General features: G+C 37.3%; 4 protein-coding genes and 1 long non-coding RNA gene across 6 annotated transcripts; 4 read left to right on the top strand and 1 right to left on the bottom strand.

Annotated features, from left to right (window-relative positions):
- The first annotated feature begins 629 nt into the window (after positions 1-629).
- On the top strand, positions 630-5,345 carry LOC145237550 (acid sphingomyelinase-like phosphodiesterase 3b). The gene is made up of 7 exons (XM_080100463.1): positions 630-1,220; positions 1,633-1,719; positions 1,938-2,185; positions 2,588-2,757; positions 3,089-3,277; positions 3,519-3,644; positions 4,387-5,345. Exons 1-7 carry the CDS (start codon positions 1,009-1,011, stop codon positions 4,780-4,782), a joined length of 1,428 nt encoding a protein of 475 aa, XP_079956589.1. The 5' UTR covers positions 630-1,008; the 3' UTR covers positions 4,783-5,345.
- A 1,510-nt stretch (positions 5,346-6,855) lies between these two features.
- LOC145237559 (acid sphingomyelinase-like phosphodiesterase 3b) lies at positions 6,856-10,047 on the top strand. Its single transcript, XM_080100474.1, has 7 exons — positions 6,856-7,058; positions 7,112-7,198; positions 7,741-7,988; positions 8,537-8,709; positions 8,949-9,137; positions 9,359-9,472; positions 9,652-10,047. Exons 1-7 carry the CDS (start codon positions 6,856-6,858, stop codon positions 10,045-10,047), a joined length of 1,410 nt encoding a protein of 469 aa, XP_079956600.1.
- Positions 10,048-10,259: 212 nt separating this feature from the next.
- LOC145237565 (uncharacterized) lies at positions 10,260-10,896 on the bottom strand. Its single transcript, XR_013862007.1, has 3 exons — positions 10,710-10,896; positions 10,459-10,623; positions 10,260-10,318 (listed from the first exon to the last, which is right to left on the bottom strand). It is a non-coding gene; the product is annotated as an uncharacterized LOC145237565 (long non-coding RNA).
- A 1,971-nt stretch (positions 10,897-12,867) lies between these two features.
- LOC145228019 (acid sphingomyelinase-like phosphodiesterase 3b) lies at positions 12,868-18,245 on the top strand. 2 transcript variants are annotated; one of them, XM_080092999.1, is made up of 8 exons: positions 12,869-13,207; positions 13,269-13,370; positions 13,755-13,841; positions 13,954-14,201; positions 14,322-14,494; positions 14,661-14,849; positions 16,285-16,398; positions 16,818-18,245. In XM_080092999.1, the coding sequence occupies exons 3-8, from the start codon at positions 13,798-13,800 to the stop codon at positions 17,178-17,180; spliced, it is 1,131 nt and encodes a 376-aa protein (XP_079949125.1). In that variant the 5' UTR covers positions 12,869-13,207; positions 13,269-13,370; positions 13,755-13,797; the 3' UTR covers positions 17,181-18,245. The 2 variants fall into 2 exon arrangements, with proteins under 2 accessions (XP_079949119.1, XP_079949125.1); XM_080092993.1 differs by having other exon boundaries at positions 12,868-13,380.
- A 628-nt stretch (positions 18,246-18,873) lies between these two features.
- Positions 18,874-23,349, top strand: LOC145228010 (acid sphingomyelinase-like phosphodiesterase 3b). Its single transcript, XM_080092981.1, has 7 exons — positions 18,874-19,353; positions 19,484-19,570; positions 20,119-20,366; positions 20,469-20,641; positions 21,084-21,272; positions 21,523-21,636; positions 22,285-23,349. Exons 1-7 carry the CDS (start codon positions 19,061-19,063, stop codon positions 22,633-22,635), a joined length of 1,455 nt encoding a protein of 484 aa, XP_079949107.1. The 5' UTR covers positions 18,874-19,060; the 3' UTR covers positions 22,636-23,349.
- Positions 23,350-23,866: the final 517 nt, after the last annotated feature.

Consider the following 23,866-nt stretch of genomic DNA (forward strand, 5'->3'; position numbering starts at 1 on the left):
AGATTTTGTGACATCATAAAATATATGTCCATGCAGGGTGGTGAAATCCCTGCTTCAAATAAAAGTAAACCTAGACCTGAGCTTTTGAGTTGTACGAAGTATTTTTTACGAACAAGGAGTTGCTGGAACAGTTTTTTTCTGGCAAAAAAGACATGTGATATTTCATGGCTCGTAAATGCAAAAATTTGCTCAAAAACGTTTGTTTCGTTTGGCACTAAAATTATATTTTTTGGTTGCCTTATTTTGGTGACCACGTCGATGGCATCCCGTGGCTATAACCAAAGGGAAGCAGAAAAAATCTTGAAGATATTCTTCTCACGATCGAACAGCAGTGTCTCATCATGTTTTATACGGCGTCATAAGTTTGTTTTATTCTGTTTTAGCAACGTGGTTTTGTTGCACAAACAAAACAACAACTTTCGTTTCAGACACAATACCGCTTCCTGTATCAAGCTGCTGGCAAGTTTATCGAAAAACTTTATCAAAGCGCTTTGATGGTTTATACGAGACGGCGCCTTCTGCGCATTCTAAATAATGGGTGAAATCGTCTTCAATCGGCAATAGCTTTGTGACACTTTATAAGAGACAATCATGGGGCAATGAGAAAGCAGCATAAGTTAAATATTTGCCAACATGCAACCAGCTTTTCTGCGCCTGCTATGCAGTCCGAGTCATCAATTTGTTGACACAGTCGAAGCATATTTGTTTTTCACTTCGGCAACGAGCTTTTAAAGCTCACATGTTGGTAGGGAATCATAAACGACAGGTGTAAGGGCATAGCTTACAACAGAACCTATTTTGGAGGTTGAAAACAGTAGCTCTTTAGTGTGGTTCTCTAAAAACTTGTTGTCTTAGTAATGCGATACTGAACTAATCTGTGCGAAAGCGTTTATGCATCAAGCAGTTTCATATTGTCAAGGTTTTTTTTAACTGCGCAGAATTCCATTATAATAGCACTGAAGGTGTGAAAGATACACTGCTAACAGTTGAAAGTACTTCTCGAAAAATATGAGACTTTCAACTCTGCCTGCGCTTTTACTAGCATTTGCGTACGTCTGTGGTTCGCCTTCAAACAAGGTGGATAACGTTGGAACGTTTTGGCACGTAAGCGACTTACACTTGGACTTTTACTATGATGCATCAGCTACTGACCTTGCCCAAGTTTGTCCTTCGTCTTCCGAGGCAAACGCCTTCAATCCTGGACAGTGGGGCGATTACAGGTAAAAGTAGGTTATGATACAATCAAGTGAAATTAAGTACACAAGACAAGGACTTGCTTGTACATTATTTTCACTGATGATGACAAAATTTTTTGTCGAAACGTCTGGTTAATAAAATGAGTAGCCTACGTTTTATTCTACATCCTTGGCAATGTGGTTTTTATTAAAGTGAAATTGAAGCATTCTGATCCGAAAGCCTAATTATGCTTCTGGTTAGCGAGACCAGGACGCTTCATTTGCAATATTCAACCAAAAAAATGGTTTGTTTGTCTTGACTAGAGATTTTAAATTTTTTGTACAATTCTGTTCAATAACATAACTAGTTTGACCGAAGCTGCAGCATGTTTTTGTATGACAAGATTTCGCCGTTTGGTGGCGCTACGATTTCAGGGAATAACATAGATTTTTTCAGGTGCGACTCGCCATGGGATCTTGTGCACTCTTCAATCTACGCAATGAAAAATATTAAAAACGATCCAGACTTCATCATATGGACTGGGTAGGTCAATGCGATTTCATAATCTTGTAAGTGTGATGACATATGCTTTTTAGCATCAGGACACTTTAAACTGGTATGACTTCTGCAGAATAGCATTTTTATTGCATCAAAAGTTTCTTATGTAGGCCTTAGTAATAAATCATATACCTCGAGCCGTTTACACAATTGCTTGAAAAATATCGAGATAGTTGGCAAATATTTGCATCAATTTGGCACAGGGACGACACGTTGCACACTTCGAACGAGGAAAAGTGGTTATCAGAAGAGTTGGTCATCGACACCATTCGAAACCTGACCAATCTTATCAAGGAAGCCTTTCCAAATACCATCGTCCATTCGGCTATCGGTAACCATGACTACCACCCTAAGAACCAGATTCCGACAGGACCGAATCACATCCTTCAGAACATCGCAGACATGTGGCAAGACTGGATGACTCCGGAGCAACTTCACGTTTTCAATACGAGTATGTTAAAGAATAATTTTCCTGTATCTATGGTTTGCACGCTAAAATCCAATGGGCTTTAATCGGTCGGCTATATCGATGCACTTGGGAGACCTATTTACAAAAATGAAAAAGGTACAGTCGTAAATAAGGAAGGTTAACCTAGGTTGCGCCGGTTTTTTCGTACATGAATGAAGCAAACATTATGTTTCAAATTTTCGAAAAATGTCCATTAATGTCAATGTGGGTGAAATTGCTTGGATTAAAGATTACAATGCCGAGTGTAACATTAAACTGCACGTAGCCTTCGCAACATGCAACCTTACTATCGAATTACTATTACTCTCGCAACACAGCACCTACAAAACAAACAGCGCACAAGTCAATACTAAGCATGAAAACTTGTTGTTTATTTTGTATCAGGCGGTTATTACTCTGTATTGCCCGAAGAATTTCCCTCTACATATATTATATCGTTAAACTCGAATCTTTGGTACACTTCCAACAAATTGTCGAGTGGAACAGGAGATCCTGCGGACCAGTTTGCGTGGCTTAGTCAAGTTCTAACCGACGCACGAAACAACAACAAGAAGGTATGTAAGGAGGAGTATTGATAAGCCACTGTGAGATTAGGCGTTACAGTTGTGTGTTGTGTCACACAAGTCAACACAAAATGACTAAATACGAAGTATTTTAAACCGAAAAACAATATTTCGTACTTTTGAAAGCCTTTTTGGGAAACCAAGACATTTTTATCCGTTCCCAAACACAACCATTCCTTCAACTAAACTGCGTATTTCGTAGACAACTGAAAACTTCGGAAAACTAACGGTGGTCAATTAAAATCATACTTAGACTATAAAATATTAGGTTGGGTGCCGAACAATTGTTAATAATATTAACAATGCTTCTCGGCACCTTTAGGCCTACATCATTGGCCACATTCCACCAGGATATTTTGAGCTGGTCGACTACAAACCCTGGTTTCACGAAGAGTACAATCAGCGCTACAACGCCCTCGTGCGGCAATTTAGCGACGTAATAATCGGTCAGTTCTTCGGACATCACCACACCGACACTTTCCGTATGTTCAAGGATGAAAGTGACAATCCCGTAAGTAAACAAATTCCAAAGTGCACAAAATTTTTTTTTAAAGACAAATGACGTAGAAAGGATAACAATAACGTGTAGCCTATAACCTCTTGTATTAAATTTACTGTTTTGTGGCTGAAAAAGCTTAATTTATAAAGTTGGAAACAGTTAATGCATTTTGCGATTGGTTAGGTAATGAGCGGTGGTGCTTTCTTATATACTAACAACGGTTTTCTACTTTTTTCTGGCTTTCAAATTTCAGGTCTCTGCATTGTGGGTGACGCCTGGGGTTACCCCATGGATGACGACATTGCCTGGGGTAAGTGACGGAGCGAATAACCCGGGGATCAGGCTGTTCGAGTTCGACCGCACGACGATGATGCCACTGGTAAGGTTTCACCTGCGAGTTCATGGAACTAAATGGGGGTGTATAATCTTAACTTTATTGCGAAACAAAAGGGGCACATATTACGTTTTTGCAAAAATTAACAAAAAAATGAAGTTGGTGGTACTAGGCCTACCATTCTCATTACAATATACAATATGTGACAATTATGAAGTAAACTTACATCCAGTGTTTTTTTAAGGTGTTTTGGGGGACCGAAACGGTGCCCCAAATTTCTCCAGCGGTTTTTCCAAAATTTGCCAGTAGCCTAATAAATAATTCGTTTAAGCATATATGGCTATTTTTTGGTATTTAAATGAAACACTTGCGGTCTCTTAAAACTACTTAGCGGTCACCCAAACCAAACCTTAAAAAAACCCTGCTTACATCAACGAATATTTGCAAAAAGGCAGTCAAACAAAGTATTGTTCGTTGATATCACTTTAATTTATACTGTATCGCATGAAGATGGGCGAGAGGCTTGCGCAACTGGTTTGATGTGTTTACAAAGTTCTGGGTTGCATTCCCGCCTTGGCCACCTGTGTTTCCTCAAGCAAGAAACTTAAGCGGACTTATTGTTAGCAAAACTCCATTAGACGTTATATCTGCCCATTGAGAATCAATATGAAACTAAACCCACCACAACAATAACTTACAATTCAAAATAGTCTGTTACCATTTAGTTACATTATTCAAGCTATGTCATGCCATTCGGCGACCAAACCAAACCATATTTTCAATGTAGGACTACAGACAATACATGCTGGACTTGGAACAAGCGAACACCGTGGGAGCGGCTAACTGGGTGTTGGAGTATCGGGCGACCGAAGCGTACGGAATTCCCGACCTCAAACCAAATTCAATGAACAGTTTACTTGAGGTCATGACCAGCGCCAATACGTCATGCACAGACTGTGTAGAGAATAGGGTCATGCAGAAATTTGCCTTGTTCAATTCAGTTTCCTACAACAAGCAATACTGCAATGCGACCTGTCAGCGCTTGCACGTATGTTCGGTTGCACATGTCGACTATGAACCATACCTGAAATGTGTTAACGGTTTTTCAAGTCTACATAAGCGAGGCTTTCTGTGTGGTTGGTCATTGTTTATAGTCTTGTTGTCTATTGTGGTGTACAGCTGAAGTTCTGTGACGAAAAACATTCTCTGTTTATTTTACTTAAGGCATGCTTATCAAAATAATTCCTAATACAAATCTTTATGTAGCTCTCTCTATATATAGATATATATAGAAAGTTATTATGTTGCCAAATGATTTCAAACTAGTGACTGGAGGCAAATTTTGCAAAGTTAAATTAAAATGACATAGTCAATGTATCGATGACACTTTTTCGTGACTTTTGTAGTGGCAGGTAACCACATTTGCGACAAACGATATACAATGTGGCCACCAAAGATCCAAGTTAGCCTACTGGCTGCAATATTTTTTTTTTGAAATACTAAAACAAGATTACCCAGTTCCACAACAACAGCGTATTACTTGGACAGGGCCAGGGTATGTTTCTTTATGTTTATGGGCCAACGTTTTAATAACAAAGTTTACTCAAAATGCATCGTTGGCAAGCCAATATGGCTAGCATAAAAAATATTACGTTTTACAACTTATTTATTTTTAAATTGTGCTTTTCCAATTTGGTCAAACAGTTCTGACAATGCCATCAATACCAATTAATTTCTCAATAAAAATCGTAAACGTGAAAACACAATGGACAATTTCAATAGGCCGATACAAAAGTCATGTACGTTAAACCAACACGAGCTTTTATACCATTGCCAAAAGGGCGTAATTGTCATAACACCAAGTTTCATGAACTTTATTGCAAACGTACATTTTTTACGTTTTATGAATCAGTGCGCCGTTAGACAAGTCTTTTGTTCTGGCAACGGATAGCTTAGCATCGAAATGTGTCTTGCAGACAAAAATACTTCGGTTGAACGCGTGACAGTCTCAACTTTCGGTCCTAATTCAGACTTGTAGGCCGACTGTAGGCCGGCCTACAACTTTGTGGTAGTTTATGCTTTAAGTTATGTATCGTTCCATATAGCTAATAAAAACTGATATAACAAATTGTAACCTAAAAGTTGTATTTGAGATTTTTCAGTAGATTTCCAAAAATAAGCCAAAAAGTCTATATGGTGTTCGTTTTTTTTTAAATAGAGCCAACAATGCTACAGACGATTTTTACAGTTCACTGAAACAAGAATTCAATTGGAGTTATAGAATTTACATGTGTTTATGAATGGAACTTGTCAGCAAAAGGCCAAAAGTAGAATTCTCGCTACAATTAAGTAGGTAAAATTCATTCCCTCAGGCGCGAAAATACTTTGTTCCTTTTAGGCTAAAAATGGTGTTTTGATAAAACACATGCCTTTTTTGTTTGTGGAAATATTGATCTTTTAAGTCTAAGGTTGAACTTGATCTGTTAACCTGCACCAGAAAACGGTAAACATTGACATTGCAAACATTCACAAAGGTTAGGCAAACCGACTGCAGATACTGGAGTTTAGCATACGCAAGAATATGGTTATAAAGCTGTGCCAGTTCATACAACCTACCCACTTGGGAATGCCATACTACACGTTTATTGGAAAGCACTGTTATCGCGAAACCACAAACCGTATCGCTAATGTGTGGAGCTCAATATCTGTTATGATTGGGTTACTCTTGTGCAAGTCAATTTGCAGATGGTGTTCGGATGATCCAGTTCCTTGATGGTTTAGTTTACTTATCAGCAAATGTTTGTAAGCAAACATAGGTCAGTACAGCAAGCTATAGGATGACTGACAATGTTACCTGTAGGTTACAAATGTGTACATTGCAAGATAGTTGAGGCAGAAACATATTGCCGGTACACTGTATCGCAATTTGTAGACACTGCAAAGTGTTTAGTTATAGTTGTGATGGTCTTAAATGCCCAGCGACCAGCGTAAACATGGACTACAATATATTACTTCGTTTAAGTTGTATATAGGGTTAGAAATGTACTATAATAATGATTTTTTTTTCACAGACTTTAGTTTAGCTATGTCGCTTAGACAGTAATTTGGTTGCTGAGGCAAAAAAAGAGTCGTTAAACTTTGTGGTTAAACTGAAACATTCCACACAAAGGGTGTGTGAATTTCCGTGTTTAACTCCGTCAACTTAAACGCCATTTAAAGAATCGTTGTTTTATTGCAATACCCACTACAGGAGATAATGTGGTACTCGACACTGCTAATAGGCTGTGCAGTGCTGGAGGCAGTGTGGGGCATTCCCCGACGAGATACCGGCAGTTTTTGGCACATCACTGACTTGCACTTAGATTTCTATTATTCGGCCGAAGGCGGTAACGGTCTAGACATATGTCCTTCATCGTACGGAACGGAGCCTTTGGACCCAGGAACATATGGCGACTACCGGTAAGGGTTTCTGTCTTAAAATAGCTGCATAATGTAAAACGGTATATTTTTAGTTGCGACTCGCCCATGCAGTTGATCAAATCGTCGATCAACGCCATGAAAACTATTGATGGGAACCCCGATTTCATCCTCTGGACAGGGTAAGAAACATCTCGCTAACACAAATACACCAGGCATTAAGATTGCTTGTTACAATGAGCAAACTTATGCATAACTTAGCTCCAGAAAATGCACTCTTGTTTCATAGTGTTAGGTCTTATCAGTACAGCTGGTAAAGACTTGTTTGTTGGGTCACAAGTTTAAAAGCCATATGCCTCACCCATGTCATATATTATAATTTAAATCGATGCAATTTTAGTTTCCAAGCAGTTGCATGGTCATTTGGCTTTTAAGCCTGTAAGTTTCAACAAACTCCATTGCCTTAACCTATACAGCCAATGTCACCGACTGCACTAATGAGACATTCATGGTCAAATTAGTGTGCCCGGTTTTCAGCAAACTTGCATTGCAGTATATTTACAATAAGCTGAAACATGTTGCTTGTGTTAGATCTAAACGGTTTAACGTATCTCTTCGCAGACTAACAAACGTAATATTGGTTATTTTTAGAAAAATAGACGTGACGTTTGAATAAAAAAATAAACACGACTCTTTGATTTTTCACATTTTTGTCCCTTTCAAGTGACGACACACTTCATACGTCACAACAAAACCGCTACTTAAGCGAGGAGCTTGTCCTGAAAACCATTTGGAACATAACGGAACTGCTTCAGCAAACATTTCCATCCACCACGGTATTTGCGTCACTTGGTAACCATGACTACCATCCCAAATATGAAATGCCTCCTAAACGGAACGCAATAGTGGAAATGATCGCCGACATATGGGAGCCTTGGATGACAGTTGAACAATTTGCAATGTTTCGGGAAAGTAAGTTTGATGATTAGGTTAACTTGCCTGCTGAACGAAAACATACACTAAGAAAACAACTGCGTAACCTTATGGGCGCAAAAAGCAGAAGGCACAATTGTTGGATGTGCGCGGCAGCTACACTGTACTATATGAGTGGTAGCGTGACGAGAACTCAAGAAAGTGGGTTTGGGGTCTGAGAAAAAAATTGCTTGTGTAGGCATACAGCCCAAGTTACTAACTTGTGTAGGCATACAACCCAAGTTAAACCTGAAAGGATCCTATTATAAAAAAAAACATTTTTATTGTGCACAGAGTAGAGATTTTATATTTTGGTTGCGTTTGTCTCTTCTTTGTTTTACTATTTACATAACTTCACGTCAATTTATTATATCGTTTTATTCTCAAAATGGTATTTGCAAAGAAAAGTAATTCAATGACTTTCCGGTTAGTCTTTGATAGTGCGCGGAAGTCGCTTGCAAATTGACCAAAAGGTTTTGCCCAAATATAAGATTGCGCAACTTGCTAGTCCGTCAAGACCAATAGTTAAGCAACACTGTTCTTTTAAGCGGGCTTCGGCTCTAGGCTGGTCCCAACACGAGATCTCAGAATTATAATGCTAAACACAAACCTGTGGGACGCAAGCAATCCGACCATTGATGGGGAAAACGACATCGACCCAGCAGGACAATTTGAGTGGTTTGGTAATCAGCTCAATCTTACTAGATCAGAAGGCAAAAAGGTCGGTTTATCTACATTATACTTTTGCTGACAAATCATTGATGAAAATACCTATTTACTTCAGCGTAGGCTTATTTAAAAATATTTGTCATACATTTTTGCAGTTGTTTAGATCAAATGCATTAACTTTACAACTTTTCTCTCGACAAATTAATTGTGGTGTCAACATTGCATTTATGTGGCCCACTCTAGGTATGTCATGATAACAGCATACTACTTTTAACCAATATTTGCTTTCAGGTCTACATCACCGGCCATATTGGACCCGGTTTCTTCGAAATGGTTTCCAATGAAACTTACTATTTCAAGCGCTACAATGAACGTTACGTGGCACTGGTGCAGAGTTATGCCGATGTTATTGCCGGCCAGTTTTTCGGTCACCACCATACTGACAGCTTTCGATTGTTCTACAACGAATCAAAGCACCCGGTACGGTTATGTCATGCGTGTTGTTTCCGAATTCAACAAACATATATTACACATAAACGAAAGGCAATTACCGTAGCTGACGTCAGGCTTTCGAAACATCCCAAACTTGATTTTTTCATTGACCACTTTAATGCAATATGACTTTGTAAACGCCAGAAATGAAACCCATACCGATGGCGGGGTCGTTGCAAGGCGTGTTCAAAGTAAATATTTATTTCCAGATTTCGGTCCTATTTTATGAACCAGGCGTCACACCTCGCATCGGGATCAGGGACGGCTCCACAAATCCTGGAATTCGGTTGTTTCAATACGATCGAACAACATTCAAACAAACAGTGAGTACCCTACGTTGTTTTTTAAGCTGTTGGCTTGAATTCCCCGAGTCATTATCTATTAAAACCATGAAATATAATAACCGTGGGCAAACACTAGGCAGATATAATGCCAGTGTTATGCCAACTTCATGAGAGTATATATAACTTTTAGGTGTTGTTTCAACTCATTTGTGTTACAGGATTTCACTCAATACTTCCTTAATTTGTCACAAGCTAATGCACTTGACACTGCGTCGTGGGTTGAGGAATACTCCGCATTGAGCGAATACCTTATCCCAGACCTCAGTCCAGCATCACTAAAAGCAGTAGCAACCAGGCTTCGCGAAGATCCGTCATTTAACAACGAAACGTGCAGCCTTCAAACGTTTCTCCAACGCTACCATTTACTGAACACAGTTTCGTACGTACATGGTGCCTGCGACGACACATGCCAGAAAAATCACGTGTGTGCAGTGGAGAACGTTGATCAAGAGTCCTACTACCGTTGTATGTCAGAGTGGGATGGAAATTCAGCAACACAGAACTCTGCTAGCATAGCTCTGACCGTGCTTAGTTTTCTGCTTTGCATATTGTAACTCTAAACTTAAAGTGATACGCGTCCGTTAAACCCTAATTGGTTAACCCAATTATACCTATATAATTGTTTTCTTAAAACCAAAACTTGTACCTTATTTTTCAATATGCATGGGCAATGTGGTGATGATTTCAACAGCAAAATGTCAGTAAACTGATATCAACGATTGGCAAAGATTCCAAGCAGGAATACCAGAAACAAACCTGCCATGTAGATTGAGATGACATGAAACAGAATCGAAGATAATTTTGTTTCTTGGCAAGAATCACTTCCTGAAAAAATAGTGAATAAGTTACATAGAAAGCACACAAATAACCATTAACGCCAACGGGTAAAAATCAGTGTATTTTAGAAGCTTTCAAGCCTGTTTTAAAAAGTTGGTTAATTGCAAAACTTTACATGTGTTGCTTACCTGAGCATTTGTACAACTCAATGATTTGCTTGGAATTTGATAAACTTTTTTAATCTGCCTGGGCATACTGATTTTAATACCAATCAGCATACCAACAACATCAATTGCAAGACTTTGCCGTCAACGGTCAATCAGATAACAAATGGCTATATTTATGTCTCCTACCTGTGAAAATAGAAACAGTTTAACTCTGGTATATGTAGGAAAAATCTGCTTAAAACTTTTCATTTGCTAGTACAAAGATACACTACCTTAATATAATTGGTTGGAAAATCATGAAGCCAACACTTCGAAGTTGGATGTGAGGTGTTTATGTCTTTCAAGGTATAGGGACATTATTTTTCCAATAAATACATAAAGAGTGAAATGATCAGAATCTGAAGAGTTAGTTCCAACCAAACACAAATTCTAGGAATTTACTTGCAAAATATTTTTATACCATCTGTAAAAGTAATAAAATAAGTAGTTGCTGTCATTTGTATAGAACTATTTTATACAGATTTTCTGGAAAAAAACTGAGTTACATCAAAAGATATCAATTAAGATACATCTGCTTTGAACAAGTTTTATCAATAGAATATTTCATCATATGATTAGTCAAGTTATTTAGAATGGCAATTCTCATGTCTCTAGTGGTAATAAACATCATTGATAGACTGTGACTTGCAATGGAACACCTTGTTGATTATATGCATCAAGTCAAGTGAAACAAACTTATTTTCTATTTAACACAACACATGTCATCTGTTGCATAATCCATCATGGTGCGATTTGCTAAAGCTAACCATGGTGTTATAATAACACAAACAATAAATCATTTCCTTTATGTCACCAATTGCAGACGAACGAAAAGAGGATGTGATGTGGACAGAAAACGTTTAGGCTTGCATTGTTAAACAAAAACAAACCATGCATTTCAAAAATAAATAAACGATGCATTTTTTCTTGGAACTCTCGTAACGTTTATTTACATGTATTCTCTGTAAAAAAGAGATACATATGACGCAAGCTGGAAACAGGATAAAAAAGCCAGCTGCATTGGATAGGAGGTTTTGAGATATAGTTGAAAGATTGGTTGCATTGAGAAATAAGCATAGACTAAAAGTTTATTAAGCCTTTGTGGGGCCCATTATTTGTATAATCTTACATGTGTTGTTAATATAAGGATTGTTTTCACATTATGTATGTAATCAGATAATCCGTCATTTTTGCCCTGTGTGTTACATTGTATAAATTGTATTTGTTAAAATCAGATGGTGGTGTGTAAAAGGTTGTATGTATTTAGAGGTATTGCTCTGCTAAATAGTTTAACTCCAATTTAAACTGAAATTAGCACACAAAGAACCATAAGCGTAACAGTGAATTCCTGCTTGACCGAGTATAAATTAAAAGACTTAATCTTTGATTATAAAAAATATATTTAAGTTTGTGACGACAGTTTTAACTTGAGATATTTCAGTCTTAACAGGCTAACTGAAACGTAACATGTTGAATAACGCAACATTACCTGAAGTAAGATAGCCCGGTATATAAGGAAAATTAGTATCTGATCAAAAGAGAATGCAAAACTTTTAAAATTTACCTTGTTATTTATCAAGGTGTCAATGTTTCACATTGTTTGGTTAAAATCTTGCAAACATGAAACATTCACCTTATAAACCCCATCTCATAATTTAATACTTAACACAACTATGTCACACAATAAATTTCCAAACGATTGAAAATATTTAAATATGGAACAGCAAATGAGCAATGAAGAATACAATTAGTTTTCTATGTAATAATAATTATCAAATAGGGAAAAAACCCCAGTCTTGATGTCCTAATGCAGGGGTGTGCAACCTTTTTCACAGTGGGGCCAAATACAATTACCATGATCAGATCGCGGGCCGCACCCCCAGCTGAATTTAATTTGTTTCATACCAAATATGCTTATATTGAGTTAACAAGTAAAAGTCGCATTAATTTGTAGTCACATTATTGCCGGGTCGCATAGAAATACCACCGGGCGCACCAATGTGCTCAAAAATATATGATAATTGGACTCGTTTGCCAGTAAATTAGGAAATTCCAGCGTCTCCGCCGGCCGCACGAACTTTATCAACGGGCCGCAGGTTGCACACCCCTGTCCTAATGCGCTAAGCCGCCAACCTCACCCTCTGATGCGAGTCCCTGCCACATAACGCTTTTACTTTTAGTAACGGAGTAGCTGCAGCGCGTTTATCATTTGTCCACTAAAACCTTTGTCGCGCTTTATAACGTCCCAACGTTGTGCAGCTATTTCCGGCTTGGTGAATATTTTAGCGCAATTGTGCTGCTACGATTTGTATCACCGGCGAAATAAACTCAACACAACTCAACTTATAAATAGTAGAAATACGGCAGATTTATTTTCTGAAAATAAATAATCAATACAATATCTTAGTACATTTTCAGGTTTTTTAGTATCAAACAATATGCAAACATTTTTGTTAAAAATTAACAAATCGAGCAAAAAAAAAAAAATCTCAACAGAGATGGGAAACAAAATTGAACTCACTTGCACGAGTTGCAGTTGCATATTAGATAAATTACCGAAGCTGAAAACTACAGTGAAGAGAAACGTCTGCGTTCTGCATTGTAGTTGTACATTGCATGTGTTTTGTTGCAATTTAAATACGAAGAAACTCGATACAAGTTGTTCAATAGCAGTTGGTGGAGAACCACTGTAATTATTTTCAGCAAAGGAAAGATGCATTTTAGTCTAATAGTATGTTTCTTGTTGCCGTCAAATTGCTCGGCAAGTATATCGTTAAAACAATTTACTGCAGCTTTTTGGCACATCACTGATCTTCATCTTGACTTCTATTACACACAACAGAAAGGTTGCCCGTGGTCAACAGGAGCACCTGCTGTATATCCTGGTCCTTTTGGTGATTTTAAGTAAATTCTGACATTTTTAATATTTTTTATTGTATTGTAATAGTTGTAACAGTAAGTGGTTTACTAAGACAAAACACAACATTCATCTATTGTAGTTTGTTTACGTGCACCTTGACACAACAAAAATGGTAACACACTATCATAATGTGGCATGAAAAACACAGGACACAATTGCGAAAACAGAAAACCCAGCCATTGTAAATATGATAAAATAAACTAAGTGGGAAGAACTATGTTAAAAAACGTAGCATCTGTACCTGGTCAATTTCGTATGTAAGCTAAATTACTGGATTCCAATATAAAAGTTTTATTGATTTGGAACAAAGTATCTGGATTCTCTGTCTACATCTTATTATGTACTATAATTTTTTTAGGTGTGATTCTCCATGGAAACTTATAAACTCAACTTTCCAAGAAATGAAAAGAATTAAACCAAACCCAGATTTTATTTTATGGACTGGGTTAGTACTACTATTAAAACAAAATCATTTGTGTATTTTTGTAATTTGAATTTTTATTGACTGCTTTTTTTCAAAAAATGAAAACATAGTTTATACTTTTTCACATTTCCAGTGACAACATTTTACATGTACATGAAAATGAAAAGTATTTGTCCACAAAGTTGGTGCTGCAAACAGAAATGAATCTCACCAGACTAATCGATGAAATGTTTCCGGAAACACCTATTTACACTGTGCTGGGGAACCATGACTACTTTCCTTTTGACCATATGCCAATAGAAGAAAACAATGTCAGGACTAAAATTGCCAATATTTGGAACAAATGGATACCTGAAGATCAAATTGATTTATTTAAAAAGGGTACATGTAATGCTTAGAACTTTCTTTTTTTAATTTTGTTGGAGAGATTTTTATGTTGAAGAATAGTTAAACCACTTTTACATATTATCAATCATTAATATTCACATGGTCATGTTTTAGGTGGCTACTACTCAGTGATTTTTGAACATTTTGGTCCAAATCTGCAGTTGCTAATGCTTAATACCAACTTATGGGATTTGTTAAATCCTCATGTTAAAAGAAATTCTGATCCTGCAGGACAGTTTAAATGGCTGGAATCGCAGCTTCAAAAGTCTCAACAAATGCACTACAAAGTGATTATTATGAACAATTGATATGCTTTATTTAATCTGGGTCAAGTAGGAGCAATATGTTCCACTTTTATTCACCCAAATTCTCAATGTTCTGTTACAACAATATACAATTACTACAATTAAAATATGTCTCTTCCAACATAAACAATTGATCCGTCCTATACAGGTTTTTATAGTTGGGCATCATCCCCCAGGAGTTTTTGAACTGAGTGACAATGATTACTGGTTTTATCCTAAGCACAATCGTCGATACATTGAGCTTGTGCAGAAATATCATGACATTATAGAGGGTCAGTTTTTTGGTCACAACCACAGGGATAGCTTTCGGGTATTTTGGGACAAACATCGAAAACCGGTAAGTATATTTTGATGGTACTTTTGGAGACACGTTTTTTATTGTTTTATTATGTTGGTTTTGAATGTTGCGTTTTAAACTGACGATATTCTACCATATCTTGAGTAACTGTTCCGGTTTAATCTGTGCAGTTGATTTATCTATTTTGTTTTAATCAATTCTTCAATCGCACTCCTGATTCATAGTTTATAACTGTGTAGAGTGCACTTTTTATTAGGGTTGGGCATTTGACCAGTCAAATAAAATCTGGTTAATTGACTGGTCAAATACTTGTCAAATTGGTCAAATATCGGTCAAATACTATACACATTATTAAATTGCATTTTTAGTTAAAAATTGTAAGTTAAATTATCTTAAAAACTACAATAGAAACGAAGGCAACTCGTGTAAATGTGTTTGTGAAACGTTCAGTTTATATTATAGACTTTTCCAACGGCGTTGTATGCCTTATTTCATCATAGGCCTCACCTGTGTGTCTGTATTTTTCATTTAGTAATCACATTTGTAAACTGGATTTTCATAATATTCTATGTATACATCAGATTGAAGTATAATTTTGACTAAGATTTAACTGCAAAAGTCGCTTATCCGGCTTAAAGTGTAATTTATGCTGTTGTCACATCACCATCGATGACAAACAAGGAATATACAAAAGCTTGATATGTAGGTACATTATTTGTTCCAATAAGTACTGACCTGTAATTAATCCATAAAAATGTATTCAGGGCAATTATAATCCAAATATATAGATACAATCAGTTCTTGGTTCAAATATAGAAAATGTACTGCAGACCTACAAGTTTACAAATGCTTAAAATTATTTCGATTTTTATCCGTCAGTCAAAATGTGCAATATTTGCAAAAATGCCCAAGTAAGTACTTATAAACTAACTTTCCCCCATAGACAGATCACACTCTTATTATTTTTTATTAACATAAAGCGGTGCTAGAGGTGATCCATGTTTTTTAATTGCATTGTAAACCTTGCAAAGTTTGCCTTAACGTAAATCAGATCTTAAATTTCAGATGAAAAGTATCCCCTAATTGTTTAAGGCATTTATTTGAAATCAACAAAACACATCTATATTGGCTTTCATAGCACTTTTTAATACAAATGTATGCCCTCAACTTTTCTACCTGTAAGAGAAGGGCTGTAAGAAATAATTTATCCATTCCAACAACCAAAAAGCAAGTCCAAGCAGATTTACCACATTTGATTTTTAAAATTAAAAATAGTATTTGACTGTTCAAATAGAGTGCTGTCAGTTGACCGTATTTGACCGGTCAATTGACCAGCTTGCCAAATGCCAACCCTACTTTTTAAGTTTGATTTTTGAAATTGATGGATTTTAAAAAATGGGTCTCAGTTTTCTATGATACTGTTTGTAAAAAACATATTTCAAATTTGAAACGTTTTTTGTGATAATGATTTCAGATTTCAACATTGTGGATAGCTCCAAGTGTGACGCCGCATTCAAAAGAAATCCAAACAGCAAACAACCCAGGAATTCGATTATTTGAATACTGCCCATTATTTACTTCACTTAAGGTAAGTATACAAACAAAATTAATTCTGCAGTTCTGTTTGCCAGAACTAGATACAAGAAATTTAGATATGTTTTTGAACAATTAAAAATTAGATTTAAAAAGAAAACAACACAAAATTGTATAAGATGAAAATGTGTTTGTACCACAATAAACATTGTGAAGCAAACGAAATTATACAAGCATTTTCAAGAAAAAGTGTTCATGTTTTTATGTTTTGCTTGGAGCGAGTAGCATGTTTATCAAACAGCCAGTGACCTGGCAATATTCAGCGCAAAAGTTTTTCAGCAGGCGAAAAAATATATTTTATGATCCCGAGCCAGTGAGATTTTTTGGTTTAAACTCTGACTCCCCTCTAACTACCGCCTTCACCCACTGTCAGTGTATCGTGGTGTAAGTTGTAACCTTAGTGCAATTTTGCAGGACTACGTGCAATATTATTTCAACCTAACCGATGGAAACGTCAATGGCAATGCGACTTGGATCAAAGAATATAGAGCGACTGAAGAATTCCAAGTCCCCAACATCAATCCAGCGTCGATGGCCAGCTTCCTGCACAAACTTATGTGTGCTGACGTCAGATGTGACGTCACGGGGCCCGAGTGCGAAGACAACCGCGCCCTCCAGCGCTTTTCCTTAATTAACTCGGTGTCGTACGACTTCCGGTACTGCGACTCCACCTGCCAACGAAGGCATTTGTGTGCAATGAGTGAGGTGGAGTACAATGCTCACCGGAAGTGTATAGAATCGGAACTGCAATGTCAACCGTTCTTCAATAGAACATGATTTATTTACGGTCTTGCTGTTTCAAGCTATGTGAAGTAATGTATTTTGTTTGTTTCATTTTTATCCTCGGTGGGCGGGCAATGCCTGAATGCGTTATGCTCACAATGAGTCCGCCGTCTAACTGTCTGTTTTTATTGCAAGTCCGTTGATCGGTTTTTTTATTTGATTTTTTCGGTTTTAACCATTGGGAGCAATGTCGCTTACGTTTCTTGCTTAAGAAAAATCGAGTGCTACACCTTACATCAGTGGTTCTCAAACTTTTTTGACCGCGACCCAAATCTGAGTTATATGAACATCTCACGACCCAAGCTTCAAACATCAAAAAATGTATTTTCTTCTGATATGCATGAAAAAAGACGCAGACAGCCAGTTGTAGTACACAGTACTATGAAACAATGATTGATTTATCGTAGCGTGTTTCTTAAATTGAAATTTGTCCTTCATAAATCTTCAATGCACGGCTCTATTTTTCATTCAAGAGACCACTTGATATTTATATTCAGTAAAAGGTCTGTGATTGGATTTTTAACTGTCCTGTTCGACAACATAACGGACTGCAATTTCGAGGCCACGTCGTCGCCGCATAGCATGCCAAAATGGCTGCAGGCTTAACGAGGTCGATTCGTTCGACAACACTACATAACACAACACACATAGTGGCTTTGCAGCATGATCGTTGATAGAAGTGAATCCTAAATCTAAACATGTTTCCTTGTACGAATACTTGTCCTATTATTCCCCATGTTACGACGTTACAATCGCCATGTGCGTGACAGTAAAGTTGGAAGCCTATTGTCGTCTGTATATGGTCCCATGTTTGGGTCGCGACCCATACATTGAGAACCACTGCCTTACATCGACGAAGTGAAGTAGCACACCTCGTTGTTTGAAATCCAGTGTTAAATTTATTTTTGTTGCGTATGTTTTACCCGTATATATGGCTTGCGCTATGTTGTACCATATTAGCGTGCTTTATTGTTGATGTTGCTGTTTATTGCATTTACATTAAAGTTCAGTAATAGCACTTCTTTCGCAAGACGCAGTTTAACAAAATTCTTTAGGTTTTTTGTATTGTGGTCGTAGGCCTATTCTAAAATTGTTGCAGTCTTAAATTTGTCACCATATATAAGTCAAGACTAGTGCCAAAACATTATCAAATTAAATCGACGATTGAGACATTTTTCAGGTCTAATCAAATTACACATGTATAAAGTTAGAAGTTTCTTTACAGTGCCAACCAACTAAACTAATACCTGTAGTTTTGGGGCAACCACTGCGCAAATTACGACAGATAAGAAACAGTGGTGGGATTCAGTCGGTTCGTACCGGTTCTATAGAACCGTCTCACGAAATTTTACGAGATCAGCAAACCGGTTAGCATTACTGGTTACTGTCAATGAACTTTTTGTGAAAAGTACCGGCTAAAAAATGACTTTTGTGATAGAACCAGCTGACAAAAAAATTGAATCCCACCACTGATAAGAAGACATTCCGCGGTTATTGAACCTTGATCTATATGTAATATGTTACTTTTCTGAGAGCTGTTGATATCCCCTTTTGACTATGTCTCCTACTAAAAACATTTTCTGACCCATAACAATCACAAGACAAATCAGTATGAATGGGAACAGACAACTTAATAGAGTTGCAGATCTGGGTATTCACCAATACTGAAACAACCGGAAAAAGAAACAATTAATATTCTCTGAACTTTTGTCTGCTGTTCTGTGGACTGTAGTCCCTCTGGAATTACCGTACTAATATGTGTTCATAAACGAGTTATTCAGTGGGGTGAATGCAATACCGATGCTTAGTTCCCTTTGCCAGCTGCGCCTTGCACACTTTTTTCACGCGGTAGCTGCGTGATTTTGACGACCGCCATGCCTAGTATGTTAAGCTGTATTGTCTTGGCAGGGCTTCGTTTTCGCAGGTTAAGCCTTCTTGGGGTTATGCACCAACCAAATGACATCACTTTGGGGAACATGCAATTTGTATTAATTGTCTGTTTCGTGTTTCCGTTGCAATGCTGTGCGGGCATTGCATCAAGACAAATCAGTGGGACGTTTTGGCACATCACTGATCTTCATCTTGACTTCTATTACACACAACAGAAAGGCTGTCCTTGGTCAACAGGAGCACCTGCAGTAAATCCTGGACCATTTGGCGACCACAAGTGAGTGCTCATATTTGTACTGTAGGTAGTAAGCATTGACATGTATCTATAGATATAGAAATGTTTCTATAAAATCTATAGAACTATAGTTTTTGTTTGCAGCTATGTTATATGGACCCTATTTTTGCAGGTGTGATTCTCCATGGAAGCTTATTAACTCCACTTTGCAAGAAATGAAAAGAATTCAACCTGATCCAGACTTTATCTTGTGGACAGGGTATGTAATGATATTTGTTAAAAATTAACTATACCTGATAGTTTTGCAGATTTTATTATTTTTTAAACAGTTTGTAGATAATAAAGAACAATCCTTTAAATCTACTTTGCTTTAAAAAGTGTGTCTGGTTTGGTCTAAACCAGGGGTCGGCAACCCCTGGCACGCATGTCAATGTTGGCATACAAGGTGATTTTTTATGGCATGCCAATCCATTTACATGTTATTGTAAAGTACTAATTTAACCTGTTACACTGCTTGATTTTAATTTTTTCATAGCATTGTCTTAAAATCCAGCATACATCCCCAAACACTCTGCTTACTGCCAAGATCATCTGGCACAAACTACTATTTCCAACAAGAGTGTTAGCACGCGGGGCCATTACCACATGCAAATAACAAGTAAAATGACATGTAGTGCTTAAAAGGTTGCAGACCCCCTGATCTAAACACTACTCTGATAAAAAAATGTGTGATTAGCATATTTATGTTTTTTGTGCTGAAATAAAACAGCAGCATATATATTCTTAATTTATGCATTTGCATATTAGAGACAACATATTACATGCCCGTGAAAACAAAAAGTACCTGTCCACAAAACTGGTGCTGGAAACAGAAATGAATCTTAGCAGAATAATTGATGAAGTGTTCCCCAAAACCAATGTGTTCTGTGTTCTTGGAAATCATGATTACTTTCCTGCTGATCATATGCCAGTTGAACAAAGTGATGTCCGAACCAAAATTGGTGACATTTGGAAAAAATGGATATCCAAAGATCAAGTGAATTCGTTTAAAAAAGGTCGGAAAAGCCACTGACAGTTTTTATTGTTTGCTGAACTAAGGGATTTGTAACTTTTTCCCATCTTTTTTTAACGTTTAGTCATCATAAGTGTTTTTTCAGTTGGCTATTACTCAGAAGTTGTTGATACGTTTGGAGGTAATCTGCGCCTGATAATGCTTAATACCAACTTGTGGGATTTGTGGAACCCAAATGTTAGTAACACTGATGATCCTGGAGGACAGTTCAAATGGTTAGAATCACTACTTCAAAAATCCCAACAAAATAACCAACAGGTATTTTTGTCAATTTATTTTTTATTATGTGTAAATGCCCACTGACTTATTTTTCCTAATTAACTATAGTAATTTTCTTATATTCCAGCTCATTTAGAAATGATCAATACACATGTTGGTCTATGAAACTGTTATAACTGGTCTCTAAACCTGAATTTGGAATTGGTCTGTAACAACAAACCATCAACCCATGTGTATTTTAATCAGTACTTTAGCTTGGTCTAGCTATATTATTTAATTTTAAACATATTAAAATCATAAAAATATCTGCAATTTTTATGATTCAAATTTTTAAATTTGCGTCACATATGTTTAACATTTAAGCAGTTTGTTGTTGTGGATAAAACAATATGTAAGTCAGTTCCCATATATCTCACTTCCCGGTAAGCAAAAGACATTTTTGGGAAGCCGGAAACACAAACAATACATCTATCTCATGCAGGTTTTTATAGTTGGGCACATTCCTCCAGGAGTATTTGAGCTAACTGACGACGATTACTGGTTTTATCCTGAGCACAATGTTCGATACATTGGCCTAGTGCAGAAATATCATGACATTATAGCGGGCCAGTTTTTTGCCCACAACCACAGGGATAGCTTTCGGGTATTTTGGGACAAGCATCGAAAACCAGTAAGTTTTTTCTGTTCATATTAAAGGCAAAAAACATGGCTGTTAAGCTAATACATAATTGTCTTAATTTCAAATCTCCTGTTGCAAATATAAGTCGTTCAGTTTACTAATCAAAATGCGAAACTTGCGTTATGTCGCCAACCTGCACTGCTTTGCATGATGCAGTTTGTGCAAAAAAAATGCAACGAACTTTTTTAGGTAAATAGTTCTGTAGGAATAGCCTCAAGAAACAACCTTTTTCTGATTTTAGATTTCAACATTGTGGATAGCTCCAAGTGTGACGCCGCATTCAAAAGAAATTCAAACAGCAAATAACCCTGGAATTCGCTTGTTTGAATACGACCGAAGGACTTCTCAACTCCAGGTTCTAATAATTTTATTGTTGTCAGCCCAAGAAATTCCACCGCAGGTTACATTTTTATAGCCAGTGTCTTACCGTATGTGAACATGCTTGTTGACTGGCAGATTCGGTATAACGCCTTCAATAGACCTATGATTGGTTTACGTGTATGCCGTGATCGCTGGTCTGCATATATACGCTTCAGGGCGGATCACAGTATTAAATTTAGGTTCTTCTTAATTGAATGTTCTTGTTGCCAAGAATACAGAATACGACACAAAAAATCAGTTTAATCGTCTTGTAGAATTCGACAAAAAATGTGCTCTTTAAAGTAACTTCATAACAGCACGTTCAATAAACGTACGTTCTGCAGTGGGTCGTAAAACTGCTTTTCGGCTACATATAAGTTTTTTATTTACAGTGGAAACATGTTTAGGTGTAAAACTGTTTAAAGGGCCATATTGCAGGCGATTATTTTCTTTCATGATAGGCCAAGTTAGATTTTTTTCGGTAGGTGATGCGCAGGAGCAAATTTTACCACATTTAACATGAACAATTTATGCTATCCTCGATCATTGTAAACACTGCCCCCAATTGTGAAGCGGCAAATGGCCTATGTTAGCCAGTATCATGCCGCACAGGAGGGAGAATAACTGAGTTTACTCCTTGCAGGACTACGTGCAATATTACTTCAACCTAATCGAGGGAAACGCCAACAACCAGCCAATGTGGAGCAAAGAATACAGAGCGACTGAAGAGTTCCAAGTCCTCAACATCAATCCAGCGTCCATGGCCAGCTACCAACGTAGACTGATGTGTGCTGACGTCGGATGTGACGTCACCGGGCCTGAGTGCGAAGACAACCGCGCCCTCCAGCGGTTTTCCGTAATTAACTCGGTGTCGTACGACTTCCGGCACTGCGACTCCATCTGCCAACGGAGGCATGTGTGTGCGATGAGTGAGTTGGAGTACGATGCTCACCGGAAGTGTATAGAATCGAAACTGCAATGTCGACCGTTCTAATGACGGCATGTATTTTAAATACGGTCGTTCTTTTCCAAGTTCACATTGTGTTTTTTTCCAATGAAACACTTGTTATAAACAAAAAAACGCAAATTGGCCTTTTCCCAACAAGCGTTGGTGCCGCTGAAAATAAGGCTTAATTCAAATATTGTTGCACGTGACGTCATCTAATGACAAACCTTTCAGTGCTAATTAAAAAAATTCTAGTTCTTACATTATAGGCGTATTGAACTTTATATTTCGTACATGTTAGGTAATATATTGCAACTAAGTATAAGTGTGAAGGCTTATGCACATTAAAACGTGTTTTCTTAACTTGACGCTTTGAGCTTGGCGATAAGTAGCCTATAGTCTGACTACGTAGCATCGTAACTGTTCTTCGTTTTTCGATAGTTTCACATGTTTTGCACTAAATTCATAAGTTCAATGCGTATTTCTTAGAGACTGTGACTTTTTCCAAATTACTTTTTATGTACAACTGGTTTTATATCCTATATGACATTTTAATCTTTTTTTTAATTGTAGAGTTCTTTCTTGGCTATATTGGTTAAAAATACCGGTTTTGTATCAGGAGACCGTGACTTTTTTGGTGCATGACAATGGTATTAATGTAAACATGTTATTACCTGTGTAACTGTGCAAGGAAATTTGTGTTATAACGCGTTTATCTTTTAAAAGTTCACGCCTGGCATAGAAAATTACATATTGCCATTCTTATGCGCGTGCTTCCTATAGCAGAGGGTGTACTTTCACCGAAGTTTGACTTAATACGTGAATGTACGCGACTCAGCAGTGGTGAATCATCAATGGACTTCTGACCCAGTTCATAACACTCATATGATGAAAAGCCCTTCGTAGATACGAAAGTGCATACGGTTACCACCGCCTTTAGTCGATGACCCTGCTTGCAAAGAATCACTACAGTATTTCGCAAGCACATCCAATCAACGCAGCACCTGCCAGGAAGTGTTTTAATTGCTTCTGGCTGACACCGGCCTCACACCAGCAAAGTTGGTATGGCCGCGGCGCGAACAGCTCGCCGTACATAGTTGTGACGCAACCGGAAACGGCAAACGGGTTGCTGCTTGTGATGGCAACTTTATAGCACCGAAGTAGCGCGTGGGTTAGGTTTATAAACAACGCGGGCAGTAGTCTTATAAGATTTACGTATACGTAAACCCACGCGTGCATATTATGTCATGTTCCGCAAACATACATTCATTCCTCCTTA

This window comes from Phallusia mammillata, chromosome 1 (genome assembly GCF_965637545.1).
Source record: "Phallusia mammillata chromosome 1, kaPhaMamm4.hap1.1, whole genome shotgun sequence".
Lineage (NCBI taxonomy): Eukaryota > Metazoa > Chordata > Ascidiacea > Phlebobranchia > Ascidiidae > Phallusia > Phallusia mammillata.